Source organism: Hyalella azteca, unplaced genomic scaffold (assembly GCF_000764305.2).
Source record: "Hyalella azteca isolate HAZT.00-mixed unplaced genomic scaffold, Hazt_2.0.2 contig13728, whole genome shotgun sequence".
NCBI classification, from domain to species: Eukaryota; Metazoa; Arthropoda; class Malacostraca; order Amphipoda; family Hyalellidae; genus Hyalella; species Hyalella azteca.
Genome location: NW_025943639.1, coordinates 207,195 through 224,092, shown reverse-complemented (window position 1 = coordinate 224,092; position 16,898 = coordinate 207,195). Strand labels below are relative to the sequence as shown.

The following is a 16,898-nucleotide window of genomic DNA, read 5'->3' as shown; positions in this document are numbered from 1 at the left end:
ATAATTCACATTTAAAGAAATTATAAAAACACATTTAAACATTTGAATCAAACACTGTTATATATTTTCTACGTATAATTATTCCATCGTTTCTGGATAACAAACGTACAATAACTACGGACCATAACAATTCGATATTAATTCGATTAACGATAACGCTTAACAGCCTCAACATACGAGTATTTCCGACGTACAGTGGAAAATAGCGAGCGCTATTGAATACTGGTATAATAACTATGATACAAAGTGAAACTACAGATATCACACGCGATTTCTTTTCAATTTTATTAGAATATTTCAAATGAGGTGCAAAGAATTTCAATCATAACCATCCCGCAACACACAAACAAAATATAAATGTGCTATACATTCATGTCTATTCACTGCATTGTAATTGGAATTCATTAAAATATAGTAACGTAAGCAACCCCGGAAGGAATCTAAAGTCCCAGCCTTTACTTCTCAAGGCCCAGAGACGCACTGGTCACGCTTATAAGAGACCTCGTTGTTCGAGGCCAATAGGGGCATCTCTGTTCTCCGCTAAAAGCATCTCGACGCGAATTCCCTCCAATGAATTTGTTCAAACCTTTCGAGTGTCATTGATTGTGATGCTGCTGAGGTGACCGTGGACAAGGTGCGTATCGCTACAAAAATAGAAGTTATTTATTTCGTTTAAAATAAAGTAGTATTTTTACGTTTTAAGATTATCGTAGTCGTATGTTTTGGTTGATATCTCGTGAAAAATATTTAGTGTGACACAATTGGGTAGTACAATGTCACAAATTTCAACTCGTACGTGAAGTAAAACCGGATGCTTTGAATGAATAAATATATTTATAATATCCACATGTCTAAATGTCAGCTAACCGTCTCCCACAACTATCAAAGAACTGATGTCACTTGCTTGCTGAAATCGCGAAAAATGTAAAAGCTAAGAATAGTTCACAAAAAATCAGATCTTTATAGAAAATGTTTTGGAGACCAGCTCCATCGTCAGTTCATAGAATCTAGAATCACAAATCAGAAGTCGATCACAAATTAATATATTGAAAGCAAAAAACGAAAACCTAAATTTACAAATAATAGACGGACCACAAAAAACTATCTATTCACAATTTCAAGGGGATAGGAGCTAACAGTTGAATTCAAACTGGGCCTAAGTTTAAAGATGTACAATGATTCTAAAATACGCAAATCTGAAGTACCAGAGGTAGAAGCTAGCTTCCACCTTTATTCTGTGCTTGCATTGTATTAATTTGTGACTTCTGATTTGTGATTCTAGATTCTATGCACTGACGATGGAGCTGGTGTCCGAAATGTTTCCTATAAAGATATGAATTTTTGTGGACGATTCTTTGCTTTTGAATTTTTAGAGAATAATCAAGTGTGGTCTTTTTTATGGCACCTAAGCAGTGAATCTCCACTAATAATTCAGTAAAAGAAAGTTTTCTCCCACAGAAGGTAATATAATGAATCAATATCAAGAGAATGTACTGCAAATTAGAAACGAAACTGTTGAAGATGAATATTTTTCTTGATCAAATGAGGTTTGCGCACAATCAAAAGGGTGTCAAATTAAAGAAATAATCAACGGAACTTTAATTTTAAGTTATTCAACAAAGTTTGGCGTTTTATTTGAATGCGTAAACAATAAGTTGCAGGTGGCGGGTTGACAGAACACGGAGACGAATGGGTAACGTAGGAATAAATTAAGGCCGGCCGGTCTCAGGATCGGATTACGGTATTCTGTAAAGAAATAAATTTAAATTATAAATCTTTCAAAATGCCCGGGTAAACAAATTACTCTTAAAATAAATGATCAAAATATAACTTTTGCGCTGAAAACACTAGGAGGCTGAGGTTTAAAGGCCAGTTTGCTGAACACTTTATGAAGGAAGAATAATTGGAGGAAAAGAGCGGAAATCAGTTTAAGGGGTGGGAAGTTGGACAGAAAATATAGGAAGAACAGTTGAAGGTTTTGATGCTTTGAAAACTTGAGATAAAGACTTAAGGCTAAAGTTTGAATACTGATCTTTGCAGGTAAGGTAACACAGTGACGCACTTCTTGGGCAAAGAACACAAAAATTTGAACGATTTGATTTGGAATAGTAAATAAATAAATTTATAACGAGAAAGTTTGAATTTGAATTAATTTGATATTGTGAGTCTTAAACTTTGTCCAACTTCCCAACAGTTTAAATAAATTAATTTAATAGAGAGAAAAAAAGAAATTCACACGACATTCATACAAACCAAGGAATAAAGAAACAGGTTTATAGCAAGATGGTAGAAATACTTGGACGTTGATACAGGTGAAATGTCAATCTGTTGAAATGGCTGAAATTACTGGCAATTGGCAATAATAACAACAGGAATGACAATCTTTAAAATCGAGATTCAAATTGAAAATTGAACACCCCTATACAGGCGATAACTGCTGCAGATGACGACTGTCTGAGCCCGCAGCCGAACCCCTTATGTAGATTAATACTAATTCTTCAGGTGAAGTTAGAGAAGCGGATTCTACAACTTAGATAATTCAGAATAAATAAACCCTAGCCCTATACAAATTGACGATGAGAAATGAAGAATTTCTCGCAATCAAGCAATAAATTAAACTGATCTTCGTATATAATTATATCCAGACTAATGAAATAATATATTATAGGGCAATTAAGGCGTGGCGGTCACGCAGGCAGTAATATTAAATGTGAATTTGACTGAAGAGAGAACAGCAAAAAAACTCTGATGCGTCTTCATTTTAATAATGTGGAGCTTCATTAACTAAAAAAGATGATATATAGTCAAATAATATTTTCAGGAAAAAATAATTCACCAATTCATAAACCTGCAGTTTATAAAATATATATAATTATATTATATATAATATATATATTTATATTTATAATTATATAAATAAATTTTACTGTCCGTATAATATCGCGGAAAAGGATTTCGTTCAGAAAATCTCCTAAAAAAATCAGACAATTATATGACGTTGGAATAATAATAATTTTCAGCGCAAGAATTTCGGCCTGAGAAAACACTTGGCCTTAGCGGCTGTGTGGCATGAGTCCGACAGCTAAAATTTATTAGATTCAATGCTAAAAACACAACTAAAAATGAAATCCCCAAGTCATCAAAATTCTGGGTAAGTCACACTATTCTAAGCGTAGTTGGTGGAGTTGGAGGTTGTTCCCTGGTGGAATGTACATATACGCTCATGAAAACACGTGATTAATCAGTTATATTGTAAATCCTACGCAAATATTGCTTCTAATTTCTTAGAATATTTTTTCAATAAATATAGCGCGCTGTGAAATATTTTAATTTTTATTACTTTCATTGCGTACGTGCATAGTCAACTGAAATGCATGATGAGCAATAATGATTTAGTGCTACGAATAATAACAACTAATCATCTGAATGTATATCAAAGTAGAAAATACACAATTCAGAGAGATTTCAATACTACATAATGCTTCTGCTGACAGTTGCTTCTATTGAAAATTACAAGTCAATTCTTGTAATACAGCACAACATCCTTGAATACACAAAGAGACATAACATATACTTTGAAGCACATAAACCGTAGCGTTTGATGCTGTCAAACGTCGCTGTAACCTAGAAAATATTGAAACGCAAAATGGTAAGGATGAAAAAGTAATCAAATGTCTTCAGGGCAGCGGCAACGAAAATAGGTTGCACTTCATAAGATTGTTTGTGTGCGGTTCGACCTCCGCTTGGTGTTAGCGTCGAAGACATGGGCTTGGTACAGTATACTTCTATTTGTACATATGGAGCAACAGACACTCCTTGTGCGTGTGGCCTCGAGGTGTAAAGACGAAGGTATACACGATTTATGAACAGCAGAAAACCAACAGCTAAACTATTATTATATGAAGGATAATGAAATTATATAGTTCATGTTTTCATATTTAAGGCGCTATGCCTAATAAGACTATACCGGTAGATTATTTATTTAGAACTATTGCATTAATTCAGTATTACGGTCATCAGTGGGAGATTGCTTTTGCTCTTTGAAACGCATTTTTGGTGATAAATAAGATGGAAAAGTACCCATACGTTACATATTGGAATCTTTCAACCTACCGCAAGGCGGCAATTGGCACTATATAGGGCACTTGACTTGGACTTAACCAAACTAAAGACCCAAGTTGACCTCGTCTGGTGCCAGTGGTCCACGCGTCAGTTCACCTTGGGGGCAGAATGTAACACAATCTGAATATGTAACCATACCAATTGTTGGGAAGGTCACTCTACGAATACGTAGCTCTCTATTCGTTAACTCTGAGAAGTGATGTCAGAACTTGAGTTTAGTTGCTCAGGAGTAGGGATACGTGCAGGTTAGCTCTTGAATCGTCAGAATGAGCACTAGGTAAATCGAGTGAGAGAACCATAAACACAAGAAAAATTTGTCCATTAGTCTTACAACTCATATCAGCACTATAAATTAAACTACTGCGTTGTAGTACGGTATCACCACCATGATGATGACTTGGGTAAGTTTCAAAATTCGCACAAGTCTATAGATATTTGTAATGAATGATTATCTCTTAAATTAGTCTGTATTGTCAAAGCTGCGGCTATGAAATTCCAATTAATAAATAGGAAAATGGCGGGAAGTTTCTCTTCTTTACTTGGTTAGAGCATCAACGCTTGTAGAACTTTGTGAGGCAAATCGGTCAAAATTTCCTTTTCACCGAAAAAATTAACTCTTAGTTTTTAAAACTTGGCACATGACTATAAAAAATTGGATTCATTTACATGAGTTTGACTGATTAGAAGATTATTCTGACATTCGGTACTGTGAACATCAATGTTTACAGGAAACGAATAAAGCCTTAATTTTTCTGACTCTCAACTTGCGAAATGGGCAGCGGTGTGACCGATAAACAGATAAACTAAACTAAGATCAATAACTATTATACAAGACTTATAAGGAACTCAATTATGAAGAAAGCTTCAAACAAATAATGTTGATAAAATATATAATAGACATTTGATGAATTAGCGCCTGGACTCTGGATGATAATACCTGACCACGGCAATCCCGTTCTTCCGGATACATAAATATTTTTCAAACTCAAGTAGGTTTTCAAGATCCATCAAAATCTACGGTTAAGATACAAAGCAGAGGTCAACTCTGACTTTCTCAGCATAATAATTTCTGCTATACCAAACATAATTTTTGAATAATCATTAAACAATGCATTAATTTTTAACAACATCCGCATAAATTGGTAAGGTTCATCAAATTGACCCAATTTTGGTAACAAAAGAACGCATTATTAAAAAAATATTCCAAGCAAAACTTAGAGAAGACAAAAAGAGATAATACGTTATATTTACTTAAGCTTGTGAACAGCGATCTTTTTCCTAGATCTGTAGTGTACGCTTTAATTTTATAGGTTGCTGTTGACATTGACGTAATTGGGCTCCACCGTTACTAATCAATGTTAATTGAAGAAATTGTAACCATATTTATCATGGAGAAACCAACACCATATCTGCACGGGTGTGTGGAAAGAATGTTTTAGGCGTAATGTTTCTGAACAAGCAAAAAAGAGCAGCAAACTTTAAACTTTCGAAGTTTTGTTAGAATACTTTAATTAACGTAATCATATTTTTAAATGTATCATATATATTGCTGATGAAATTTTTAAAATTAGTGAAATAAACAACGCATTTTCTACTCTCTTAGCTCTTCGTGGCTACCCTGCTGATAATCCGGTCTTCACCGAGCGAATCTCAGTCAGGAATTGCGGTGCCGATACAAGTACCGAACGGTAACAATGGAGGTCAGATTGGAAATCCATATGGATATCCTGGTCCGCAACAGAGCCCCTATTCGCCAATTGGACCAGATCCTCAACCTGCTCAGTACTACCCAACACAAGATCCCGCGTCATATCCTGCAGATGATCCACGTGCTGCGATACCATACGAACCCCAAGTTGCCCCGCAACCCCAGCCTTACATGCCATACCAACCCCAAGTTGCCCCGCAACCCCAGCCTTACATGCCATACCAACCCCAAGTTTCCCCGCAACCCCAGCCTTACATGCCATACCAACCCCAAGTTGCCCCGCAACCCCAGCCTTACGTGTCATACCAACCCCAAGTTGTCCCGCAACCCCAGCCTTACGTGTCATACCAACCCCAAGTAGCCCCGCCACCAGATCCTTTGATGGGATATCCCCAGCCTCCAACCCAAACACTTTGCCAAGCACCTGCATCTTGCCTACCCTCTCCGCCTGCTCCCCAGAATGTAATGCAGCCGTACACAGTTTACATTCCTGGTACAACACAATACAGGCGAGTGTGTGGCAATGTAGTTCAGTGCGGCACGATTCCAGTTCCGTCTCCAGGACGTTATGTAACTTACTACAGATACGTTACTATACCTGCTCCACCCATTACTATAACTGCTCCTACACCTACTCTACCCGCTCCAGTTGTCCCTACTTATACGTGTCCAGCGCCGCAGCCAACTTACTGCCCAGCGCCAGTAATACCTCCAACACCTGCGCCAACCAGGCCTACAACGTAATTGATGCGGGTTTTATACCAGTAGAAAAAGAAAGCTCACTTCCGGACTGATTTGAATAAGCGATGAAAAAATTATGATCATATGAAAAATATAACTATTTGCATGATGATCAAATTCTCAAAGTACTGCATTATCCTATTTATTTTTCTATTTTTCAGTTGCATCCCCTCCTACGCACCACCACAAACTGTAAGTCTTTGTACAAAGTTTGCATGAGAAACCGTAATCAAGCATCATCCTTCGTTATTCACAATTTAGCTTCTTAGGAATACATACAAGCGTCAGTCATTCAGTATTACAATGCATTTGTTTACCCAAAAATTAGATGAATTAAGTACGAGAACATTTGTTTACAAATAAACGATAAAGTATTTGAACTCGTAGCTCATCACTAACGCACGAACGCTTGTGAACATGCTGCTGTTGTTGTCCTAATACAAGGCGAGTTAACACAGATAATACGTCACAAACTTATTCTGTATTAAAAAATTGAAATTAGGTATTATTGACGGAAACTTAATTCCAAATCAATATTACATTGTCTACAGTACTATCTTGATTACAGAATCCTTGTGTAAGCCATGCTCAATGCAGCCAAAGCCAGCTATGTTGCTATGTTCCGTCATCGAGCTGCAATCAATGCCTTCCTGGAGTGCCGACATACACGAGGATCATACGGCAGTCTCAGGTAATATACACGAGGATCACACGGCAGTCTCAGGTAACATACACGAGGATCACACGGCAGTCTCAGGTAACATACACGAGGATCACACGGCAGTCTCAGGTAACATACACGAGGATCACACGGCAGTCTTAGGTAACATACACGAGGATCACACGGCAGTCTCAGGTAACATACACGAGGATCATACGGCAGTCTCAGGTAACATACACGAGGATCACACGGCAGTCTCAGGTAACATACACGAGGATCATACGGCAGTCTCAGGTAACATACACTAGGATCACACGGCAGTCTCAGGTAAAGCAACATTTATACTTTTATCATCCAAGACATTGCATCAGTTCGGAGGTCTTTGAAGTAATCTCTTGCTATAATAAAATGTGAAAGGTGTGATAAGGTTCTTTCATATCAGAAACTCGTATTTTGAAAAGTTTTGAACTGAAAAGTGGACAAGAATGCAATCAAATCTTCCGGCGGGAGGCGTTCTAGACCGAATGACTTCTGATGCAACCATCAGTTGAGGCAATTCGGTATTAAAATAAAAATAACCTATTTATGAGCGCTCATGAACGAAGACCTAGGGAAATCTCTATGTGTAATAGAATAGAATAGAAGTATCGGCACTGAAGAAATAGGCCCATGGCCTATTGCAGATTCTTTTACTTCTCGTGACTTGATTCCACAAAGGATCTAGCCTTTGGAACCCGATCTTTCCGTAACTGACGATTGTTAGAGATAGCTGCTGGACTTATTGCCTGGTCGGTAAGGTGCTAGGCATTTCAAGACTGAACATATGCTCCTGCATAATAAGGCAGTAAATAATTATAAAATAGTATAAGACAATTCAAGCTTAATATCTCATATTGCCGTCTAAGGCATTCATGAAGTAAACTGTGTATTCAGGCACAATCCACATTACTGGAATTTTCAACTCGTGTCGTACCAACAGGTGCATTCAAACAAAAGTGAAGTACTAAACGTGAACTCCGTGCGACTCTTGGTTCGTAAATGGGATAGCAAGAACGTCACCGATTTCCTTGCCAACACTGTGCTGCCTCTCAAAATGGACCTCACAAATGATCTGGAAGTAACCTTTGATACAGCGGTAAGTGACTTTATGGTGAGTTTCTATATTTTACCAAAATATGTCCTTACAGAATGATGATGACTGTGATAATTTATTTATTTGTAAAATTTATTTTCTTCATCTTGAAAAGTATAGCTAGAAGAAGCATTTGCGGTAACGTTAATCGTAGAATAAAATTCATACATGCACTACACCTGAATAACAGAATACGACGCTAAGGGATTGAGCGGGATCAAAATAACTTTTAAATTGATGGAACTAATTTTTTTCAACTACTTTTCTTGAACACTGCCCTATTGTCAGTATGAATGAATTAGATGCTGTTGTAAAAATTCAACTATTCATTTTTCATTCATAGCACCCGGTTCATGTATAATACATTTTCAATCATTTAGTAGCTTTTAATTCTATATTCAAGTTTTAAACTTCATTTAAGATATTTATCACCTAAAATCGTTATGAATGTTTTTTTATAACATTGCGTGACACAAGTTGAATTTCTTTACTTAATTTTAGTTATGAATGAGCTCAGTTTGTGTTATTTTACAGGAACGACAGAGATGTGATCAAATGGATATCAATTGCGTTGGCGCTCAGCTACTGACGTGCGTTATCAACGAGGAAACGGCAGTTTTAAAGACTAAAGTGCAAAACATCCTTGATAATTTCAACTTGACGAGGTCTGCCGAACAGCCAGTCATGGATGAGATGAACACTCCTTCCGAACACATTACTGAACAACCAGACATCCAAGAAACTATCAATAATACAAACGCCGACAACAATCTGCAATTGCATTTTTTGAGCGTACAAAAAGAAATCGACGACCTACGACACGGCAGCGAAGTTACGCTCCTCAGCTTTGCCACTTGCGTGCTTCAGAGCTTCCAGTCTGGCGTGATTCAACTCAAGCATAGCGCCCTGATCGCTACCAAGAGGGTACATCGATTAATGATCATTGGATTTATATTTTTATTCTGGAATATTCAAGGCGATATCTTTGATCTTAGCGACCTAAGCTGAACTTTAAAGAGTCATAGGTGATGCCTATGTGAATACCATCCATACTTTGAATGTGCTATTTAACTCAGTAACAAACATAATATTGTACTTTAACCATATCTCTCGCACTGTTTCAGTGCGTGCGGCAGTACCGTTATAACTGGCGTTCAGTCCGTCAATGCGCGGCGCCCAACACCAGATCGCAGAACGTGTCGGTGAGCGTCGAAGCCGAGTCCACCCTGGGACCGGAGTCCAGCGCTCTGCATATGTTCGTGAATGGGGTGAGTGTACAAGCGACTCCCGATGCGACGAGATGAAAATACAACTCAATTTATAGTAAAACTCAATAATTTTTTATATAAATGGATTATATTAAAATACAACTCTCAGCAATAGTATTCGTTGATGATAATGAAAGAAACAAGAATGAACCAAATCCCTTGACTGTCTGTTATTGAAGTAGGACGTGTATATACGTATAATATATCCAGAAGGACATGTCCAGAAAAACGTATGGACATGCCCATACGTTCTTCTTGCAAAGAATAATTGAAAATAAACGGCCCGACCGACGTCTCATGAACGGGCTAATAAATTGGAAATTGCAGGAGTAATTGTACGAACTCCAGGGAATAGATTCAGAATGCTGTAATTGAAATTACGTCCCAACTATAAAATTTCAACTGTTAATTGAATTATAAACTTCTCACAGTTCGTTTGCAAAAGATTGTAACGCAAACTATCAGTAAAATTCATACTAGTATCGCTAGTAAATTCTTACTAGTATCGCTGGTAATTTCTTACTTGTATCGCTGAATAGACGATAGGCGTAAATTGGTTACATTATTGCATTATTGAGGCTGTTTCATTATCATGTAGTTTTGACGACTCACTTCTGATTGCAGGCTGCGATCCCAGAGCTGGAAGATCCTCGAGTGTCGCTGTGCATTACACTGAACGCCCTCGGCAGTGAACCTCTGATCTGTGAACTGGTGCTGCGACCATTACTGGAGGCCAGCACCTCTGAAGCTGAGCAACAAAAACTCTCAGGCAGTAATGAAGAAATGGCGGCAAAAGAAGCGGAACAAACCCATGAAGATATCATTGATGGGAACGAAGAAACACATCAAATCAAGATTGATCGTCGCATCGCGTCTTTCCAGTAGAAGTTAGTAGAATGTTGTCATTCTTCTGTTACACAACGTTCCATGGGGCTATTCGCATCCTGGCTTATACGGGTTACGGTTTTTCTCATTCCTAAGCTTTTCGATAAAGAAATTACTTAGTTTACTTCAAATAAACTCCACTGAAAAGGTATGGCCAAGTAGCACTGGTTTGTCTGTGAGGTTCTCCTCAACCGGTTAAAAAATTCTTTCAATAAAATTACAGCCGTTTGACTTCAACAGATTTTTTTCATTACTTCTCAAAGTAATATATTTTTTTTTGTCCGCAGTGAGCAGCACGATCACTGCCGAGTCACTGCCTCTAGAATAAAACCAGTCGAACGACAACGCTGCTCTACCTGACACTGTTTTGCAAGAAAATTTTTGCATGAGAAACGGAATGGAAGTTGCACTGTGGATTTAGAAGTACTTGTGCGTAGTAAAAACTATTCCTGCATTTGATACAGAGAGAGTTTTCAGATAATTATTGTAAGTTTAAGTACTTTGTACAATTTAAAAATATTTCCAAGTACCAAGTTAAATTTTCGCGGTATTGCTACGGTGGTAATTATTTCAAATAATCTTTATAGTCTGTTATTGAGTGAATATGTTTTCATACCCGAGTTCGTGGCGAGCTGCTGAGCCACGAGAAGATAAAAGTTAGATTGATATACATGATAATAATGAATACTTTTGATGAATACTCCAGCCATGTTATGCATGGTACATCTTAATAGACGTTGTCTGGGGTACAGTGACTAGACTTGGATTTATCCCCGGCATGCGAATTTCCATAAGTGCCGTTTTTCATAATAATATAAGAGCGAAAGTTGTGTCAACTAGACTACCTGTAGCAATGTGTTCATAGAGACTAGCAGTAATATTAGTATGTTACATTCTTTTCCTGGGAACTCTTTTGCACGCGATACGCAGTTAATTAATGTTCATAGAAATTTGTAGTCTAATGTTATCGATGTTAGATGTTCTATTAAAATAAATTTAATTCATTTACTCGACTAGACTGAACCAAATTTAGTGGATACTTTCCTATGTGAAGGTTATATAATACCTGGATAGAAACCTGGCTCTTAACGATAGAGAAAGCAACAAATTCCAGAAGACATGCAGGTTCTGTATCTTCATACGAGATACGCTTTAGGATCAATTATTATGAGAGAATTTAGAAGAGATAATAAAATAGAAACAATTGCCATTATAAATCTTTGGATCAAATCGGCTGACAAAATGAATTTAAATAAATTTCGTGGCATTAATTCTTGCCGATATTTTTTTCATAATGTTCTCGTCCTTTATATACTATGCCATATATGAAGTAGCAAATAGAGTCAATGAAAGTCAATTCATTGTTTTATCCAAAATTAGGATAGTTAAAGAATTTTATTATGCTTGGGCTGCCAGGTGGAATTTATATTTGAACTTAATAATTTTCATTTATTGTTTAAGCATATTTACAATAGAATTTTAAGTAACCACTAGGAATCCATGATTTTTAAAATCAGTATATAACATATTCGACCGTTTTTTGTTTTATTTTTCATTATTTTCTATCGCTATACATTTGCTAAGAAGAGTAATTAGAATAATATCACAGATTATCGAGTGCAACAATTAAATATATAACTTTTCAGTATGATTTGGCACTCATGTTAGGCGATCTAAATCACTAAGTAAGATGATTGTCAGCGCAACTTATAATAACATGCATTTCTAAACAATTTAGCGTTATCCGTGGCTAATAGGCTAATTAACCCTTCAAATTAATTAACGTCATTTATTATTAGATGTAGAAACTTAACTCTGTTGAACCTTCTTTTTATTGACGTTAAATTGCATCAAATTTTCAAATGACATTATAATTGGGTTTGAAAATGAAAATTGCTTGTGTACTGCTACCAAGCATCTTAAAGTTAAAGTTGAACGTGCAAATTTATGACAATGGCTTATGATTAATGGTGACGGAATTATATTTATCTGGTTAAACTATGATCATGGATGGGCAATTTCCCGATCTTGCAGATCAAGATCGAGAAATTGCCCATGCATGGTGAGCACAATATACGAAGAAATAAGCGTCTGCAACGCCTATCCTACAGGTGTGCAGGTCGTGACGATGGTTGCAGAAATGTTCAAGTAAATACTGCAGTCAGTAAAGTCGAAGCCTTCTGGTAGACAATGAGCAATTATAGGATAGAATTGATGATACAAGAATAAAGTGAGGATGTTTGCTATCACCATGTAGGAGTTGGGGCAAACGCTTGCCTTCTGCGCGTTGTTGTTCAACTCTTTTGGCGTTTCCGACGACTGGATCAAACCCATGGTGAGATAGTTGGTGAAATTCGTGATGAAGGCGAGCAGCGGTGGAATTAAATCTAATGACTTCAGTCAAGGGACGGACTTCAATTGAGATTCATTCGTAGAAGTTTGTTTTGGCAGATCAGTCCGTTCCTGGAGAAAAATTGAATTCAGAATATGAAATGTGTAGACCAAAATGAAACGCATTTCATACTATGTTATATATATAAATATATGAAAAGATAATATATCATATATATACTACACACACAAAATATGAATAAGACAATAGTCACGAGGAAAAATTTATATGTAATATATCAAAGCTCTGGTACTTGTAATTAAAAAATATTGTTACCTCCGAGTCCAAAATATACGGAAATTTTTCCGTTTGTCGGCAAAAGCTCGAAACGTTGCAATGTTCTGCTGAGGCTGCGAGGAGGCGTTCGTTGTGCGCTACTCACATCGGACGGTCTGCACTCAAGCCTCGGGTCAGGGGCCTTAAGTAGCGTCGCGCTGCTGCGCTATCAACAGCTCTTATCTGCATCTTCAGAACCTTCGTGTAGAGGGTCTGTGGCAATGACGAATAAGATATTTTTCAAACTTTTGTTATTGCGCATACGATTTGGTAGTATATTCGGTCGTAATTAAAGTTTCATGGGAATAACGAACAATATATTTTTTCAAACTTGTGTTATTGCGCAAACGATTTGTTAGTATATTCGGAGGTAACTGAAGTTTCAAGGTTTATGAGGTAGCGCTCATGCCAACATTTTGAAGTTTTTTTCTTTAATTGAATAATGAACTCGATGTATTAGAGGTAATTATTGAGAAATAAGGTAATTCATTGATATAAATACGAATTTTTTATATTTCTATAATGCCAAGTCCATAATTATTGCTGCTTTTAAATTTAATCACAATTATTTTTTTACTAAGTAGCATATAAAAATCTAATCACACATTTTACTAACCAGCATTTAAAAGGGAAAAAAAAGCCTGACCATTTTTCGGAGGTTAAGATTACCTTCACATTGCCCACGCCACGATCACGTGATTAACTAGATTACTAGACCAAGAGATCTTGATCAGATCTCGCGATCAGATCTCGGTCTATTTTGACATGGAAAACTGTAGAGTGGATGTATTTCAACTCAAATGCGATGAAAAAAACAAATAGTGTAATTTGTAACTTTTCACTATATTTAAATTTTTTGTAGGATAGTTTCGAAATAGTTTGCTCAAAAATTTTCATCAAAACTATAGTTGTTATAATTATTATTATGTTGATATTGTTGTTATATTCATTATTATTAACATTTTGTTATCAGTTTCATCCGAGGCTAGATTATGAGAAGTTTTAAGTGACTTTTCGTTTACTCTTTAAGATATTCTAGTTTTTCAATTATATAGACCAATTGTCGTCTGCAAAGCTTATTAGTTGACATGGGTAATCACTATGAACCTTTGTCATTTTTTTGTCATTTGTAAATATAACTTTTATGGATGTCATATCATCCCAGAATAAAGAATTTTGACAATGATGGATAATTCGTTTGGTTAAACATAGTTTTATGTAATATATTAATGGTTTATTTTCTCATCTTTTACAGACATCTTTATTCTCATTATTTCAATAATGAAACATGAACTGTTTTGTTCTGTTTGCACTTTTCGGCGAATACTTTTAGTAGTAGACCAAATAAATAGTTACTCGTTCTAATGAGTGAAGACGTAGATGACCAGAGAGCTAAACAAAGTTTTAATTTTGTAACTTCATTATATCGATGGAAACTTGTGCACTGTATAAACTTTGTTTTATATCATTCGTAGATGCAATGCAATGTCGAATATTACGAGTACGTGAAAATAGCTATAAGCTTTCCATGTGGCAGCGTCGTCCTAAAGTAACTTTTCTCGTTTAATCTCTGTCATTTCTTGCAGAAAAATAAAAATGAAGTGTAGTATGCATGTAAAGAGAAGAAAATGGGCGTGATTTACAATTATATCAATAAGTATATGTTATAAATATCGATAAGCGAAATTAAAATTATTATTATTACTACTATTATTTTTATTATTATTATTATATTATTATAATTATTATATTTATTATTATTATTTTTATTATTATTATTTTACGAAGAGATTATCGTGGCGTCTCGTTCAGATCGAACTTCGAGGGCACGTTACAAGTGGCTAAATAAATAAATAGCGACGTATTTCAATGTGACCAACATAATCACGCATGGCAGTCTACGGATGTTGGTCAAACGCTGGATAACCAGCATTTTTGATACCATAAATTTATTATAAACGATCAATATCCGTTCCTGGTGAATTGAGTATGCATTTTATGTTTTAAATATAAATCCCTTAACTCTAGTTACTTGCTAATATCTTTGCACGAAATAAAATCCTATAATAAACCGGATTTTGCACTAAGAGATCGAACAAAATTTCGAGAGCAACCGCAAATTACTTACGAAACTTGTCGTTATAATACGACGTTCTACTTGAAACTCGCTTGCCGATTCCACCAGCGCTAAAATAAAATATTGCAGTCAAAAGAGGATATGCAAACAGATTAATTTATTCACAGACTTTTCGGTCAACGATTAAAAATATCAGTTCTTGGAGGTAATTTTTAACGCGACAAGACTTGCAGTCTCTCGCAATAATGATACGAGAAGTCAATGATTCTCAAGCGGTGGAACGGTGCATTGAGATTTGTTCATTTTATTCACGAACTTTCATTTTAGAAGACGATAGTAATCCGAAAATAAATATCGTGTACAATTATTAAAAGTAAGCATAATTTTCCAATGAAATCCTTTCACTCGAAGGACATTCACTATCTTCGCACTCAACATATTTTCCAAATAACCAATACTCGATTACAGCCACTTGATTTCTGAGCACTCGAAGATACCGAAGATTGCGGGTCGTCGAGCTGATCAACGACCCTAGCGAGGAGCACGTAGCTGAGGCCGAAGCGTTCGACTGACCAAGAGGCGACCAGAAACTAGAAAATCTCCATAGGCGTGCGCAAAGTGCGGTGTCGTGCGCAAAACAATTCTTCGGTGCCGTGTGCATAATAATGTGGTGCCGTGTGCAGCTTTTTTGCCTCGAAACCGCGAGCAATACGATAACTTAAGAGGCTTGTGCAATGTAATCACTTCGTTGCCGTGTGCAACACAAGTACATGAGCATCGTGAGCAACGCGGCTTTTTGATGCCATACTGAGAATTGAGCAAAAGTATGCTTCCTAAAACTCGTAAATTGAGGTGGCAATATATTACCTATGTCATGAGAACACGACACATAATTTCATATAAGGAACGCAAACTGTACATTCCTATATATTAGATCGAATCTTGTTGCCACAGATTCTCTCTGCGTAGATTGTATTTTCTTTTCACTGTTCTCAAATAATTAATCTTATGAAATTTCAAAAAGATAAACGACACAAGATGGGATCTAATTTCTTGCTGCGTTTTGTATACGGTGTGGAAAGTCATTAAATAATCATGGAAAGAGTAATTAAATTTCTGAAATTTTGCAACCATTCAAATAGTAGCGACGTGTTGCCTAGTCATAAGATCAACAACGGTTCCGTGTGTTTATCATCGAATTATGATTGCTGGTGATAGGTGCCGTGCGCAAAAATGATAACTCTGAAGTAGTCCACAAAACTTGTAAGTTGTTGTAGCTGTAACTCAGAGCAATACAGCAAATATGAACAATGAAAGTGCCGAGGGAAAGCGAATTAACCTATAATGTATTGGTTTCAGTATCAGTAGATTTTGGAAAATGTGTTTAACAGTTAATAAATAAGCTAATATATAAAAAAAACAAGTTTACAAATAAGCACCACGTACTTCCAGCCAATAGCCCTCAGATGTGAAAAAATTATTTTACTGATCATGGGTATGATAGTTTATTGTCCACTTCGTACGTTATTAAACTCGTTCATCGGCCAATTAGTTTTGTTAACCAATATTTAATAATTTCATTGTTTTTCAACTTTTGTTGAAGAATTCGGTAATGCAAAAGTGAAAGTAAATTATT

At 36.2% G+C, this 16,898-nt stretch overlaps 1 protein-coding gene and 1 long non-coding RNA gene across 3 annotated transcripts; one reads left to right on the top strand and one right to left on the bottom strand.

The window, feature by feature from the left end:
- The first annotated feature begins 4,322 nt into the window (after positions 1–4,322).
- Positions 4,323–12,051, top strand: LOC108670352. Its single transcript, XM_018157820.2, has 9 exons — positions 4,323–4,523; positions 5,726–6,570; positions 6,733–6,763; positions 7,140–7,262; positions 8,212–8,367; positions 8,899–9,288; positions 9,489–9,632; positions 10,257–10,519; positions 10,805–12,051. Exons 1-8 carry the CDS (start codon positions 4,509–4,511, stop codon positions 10,515–10,517), a joined length of 1,965 nt encoding a protein of 654 aa, XP_018013309.1. The 5' UTR covers positions 4,323–4,508; the 3' UTR covers positions 10,518–10,519; positions 10,805–12,051.
- Positions 11,909–15,823, bottom strand: LOC108670353. Of its 2 annotated transcripts, none has more exons than XR_001930720.2 (3): positions 15,314–15,823; positions 13,186–13,398; positions 11,909–12,980 (listed from the first exon to the last, which is right to left on the bottom strand). It is a non-coding gene; the product is annotated as an uncharacterized LOC108670353 (long non-coding RNA). The 2 variants fall into 2 exon arrangements; XR_007157085.1 differs by lacking the exon at positions 15,314–15,823 and adding an exon at positions 13,855–14,057.
- Positions 15,824–16,898: the final 1,075 nt, after the last annotated feature.

What these genes read in the sequence shown, in the direction of transcription:
- LOC108670352 (XM_018157820.2), top strand. An exon ending in AAGTAACCTTTGATACAGCG is followed by an intron (nt 8,368 to 8,898) that starts GTAAGTGACTTT and finishes GTTATTTTACAG; the next exon opens with GAACGACAGAGATGTGATCA. An exon ending in CCCTGATCGCTACCAAGAGG is followed by an intron (nt 9,289 to 9,488) that starts GTACATCGATTA and finishes GCACTGTTTCAG; the next exon opens with TGCGTGCGGCAGTACCGTTA.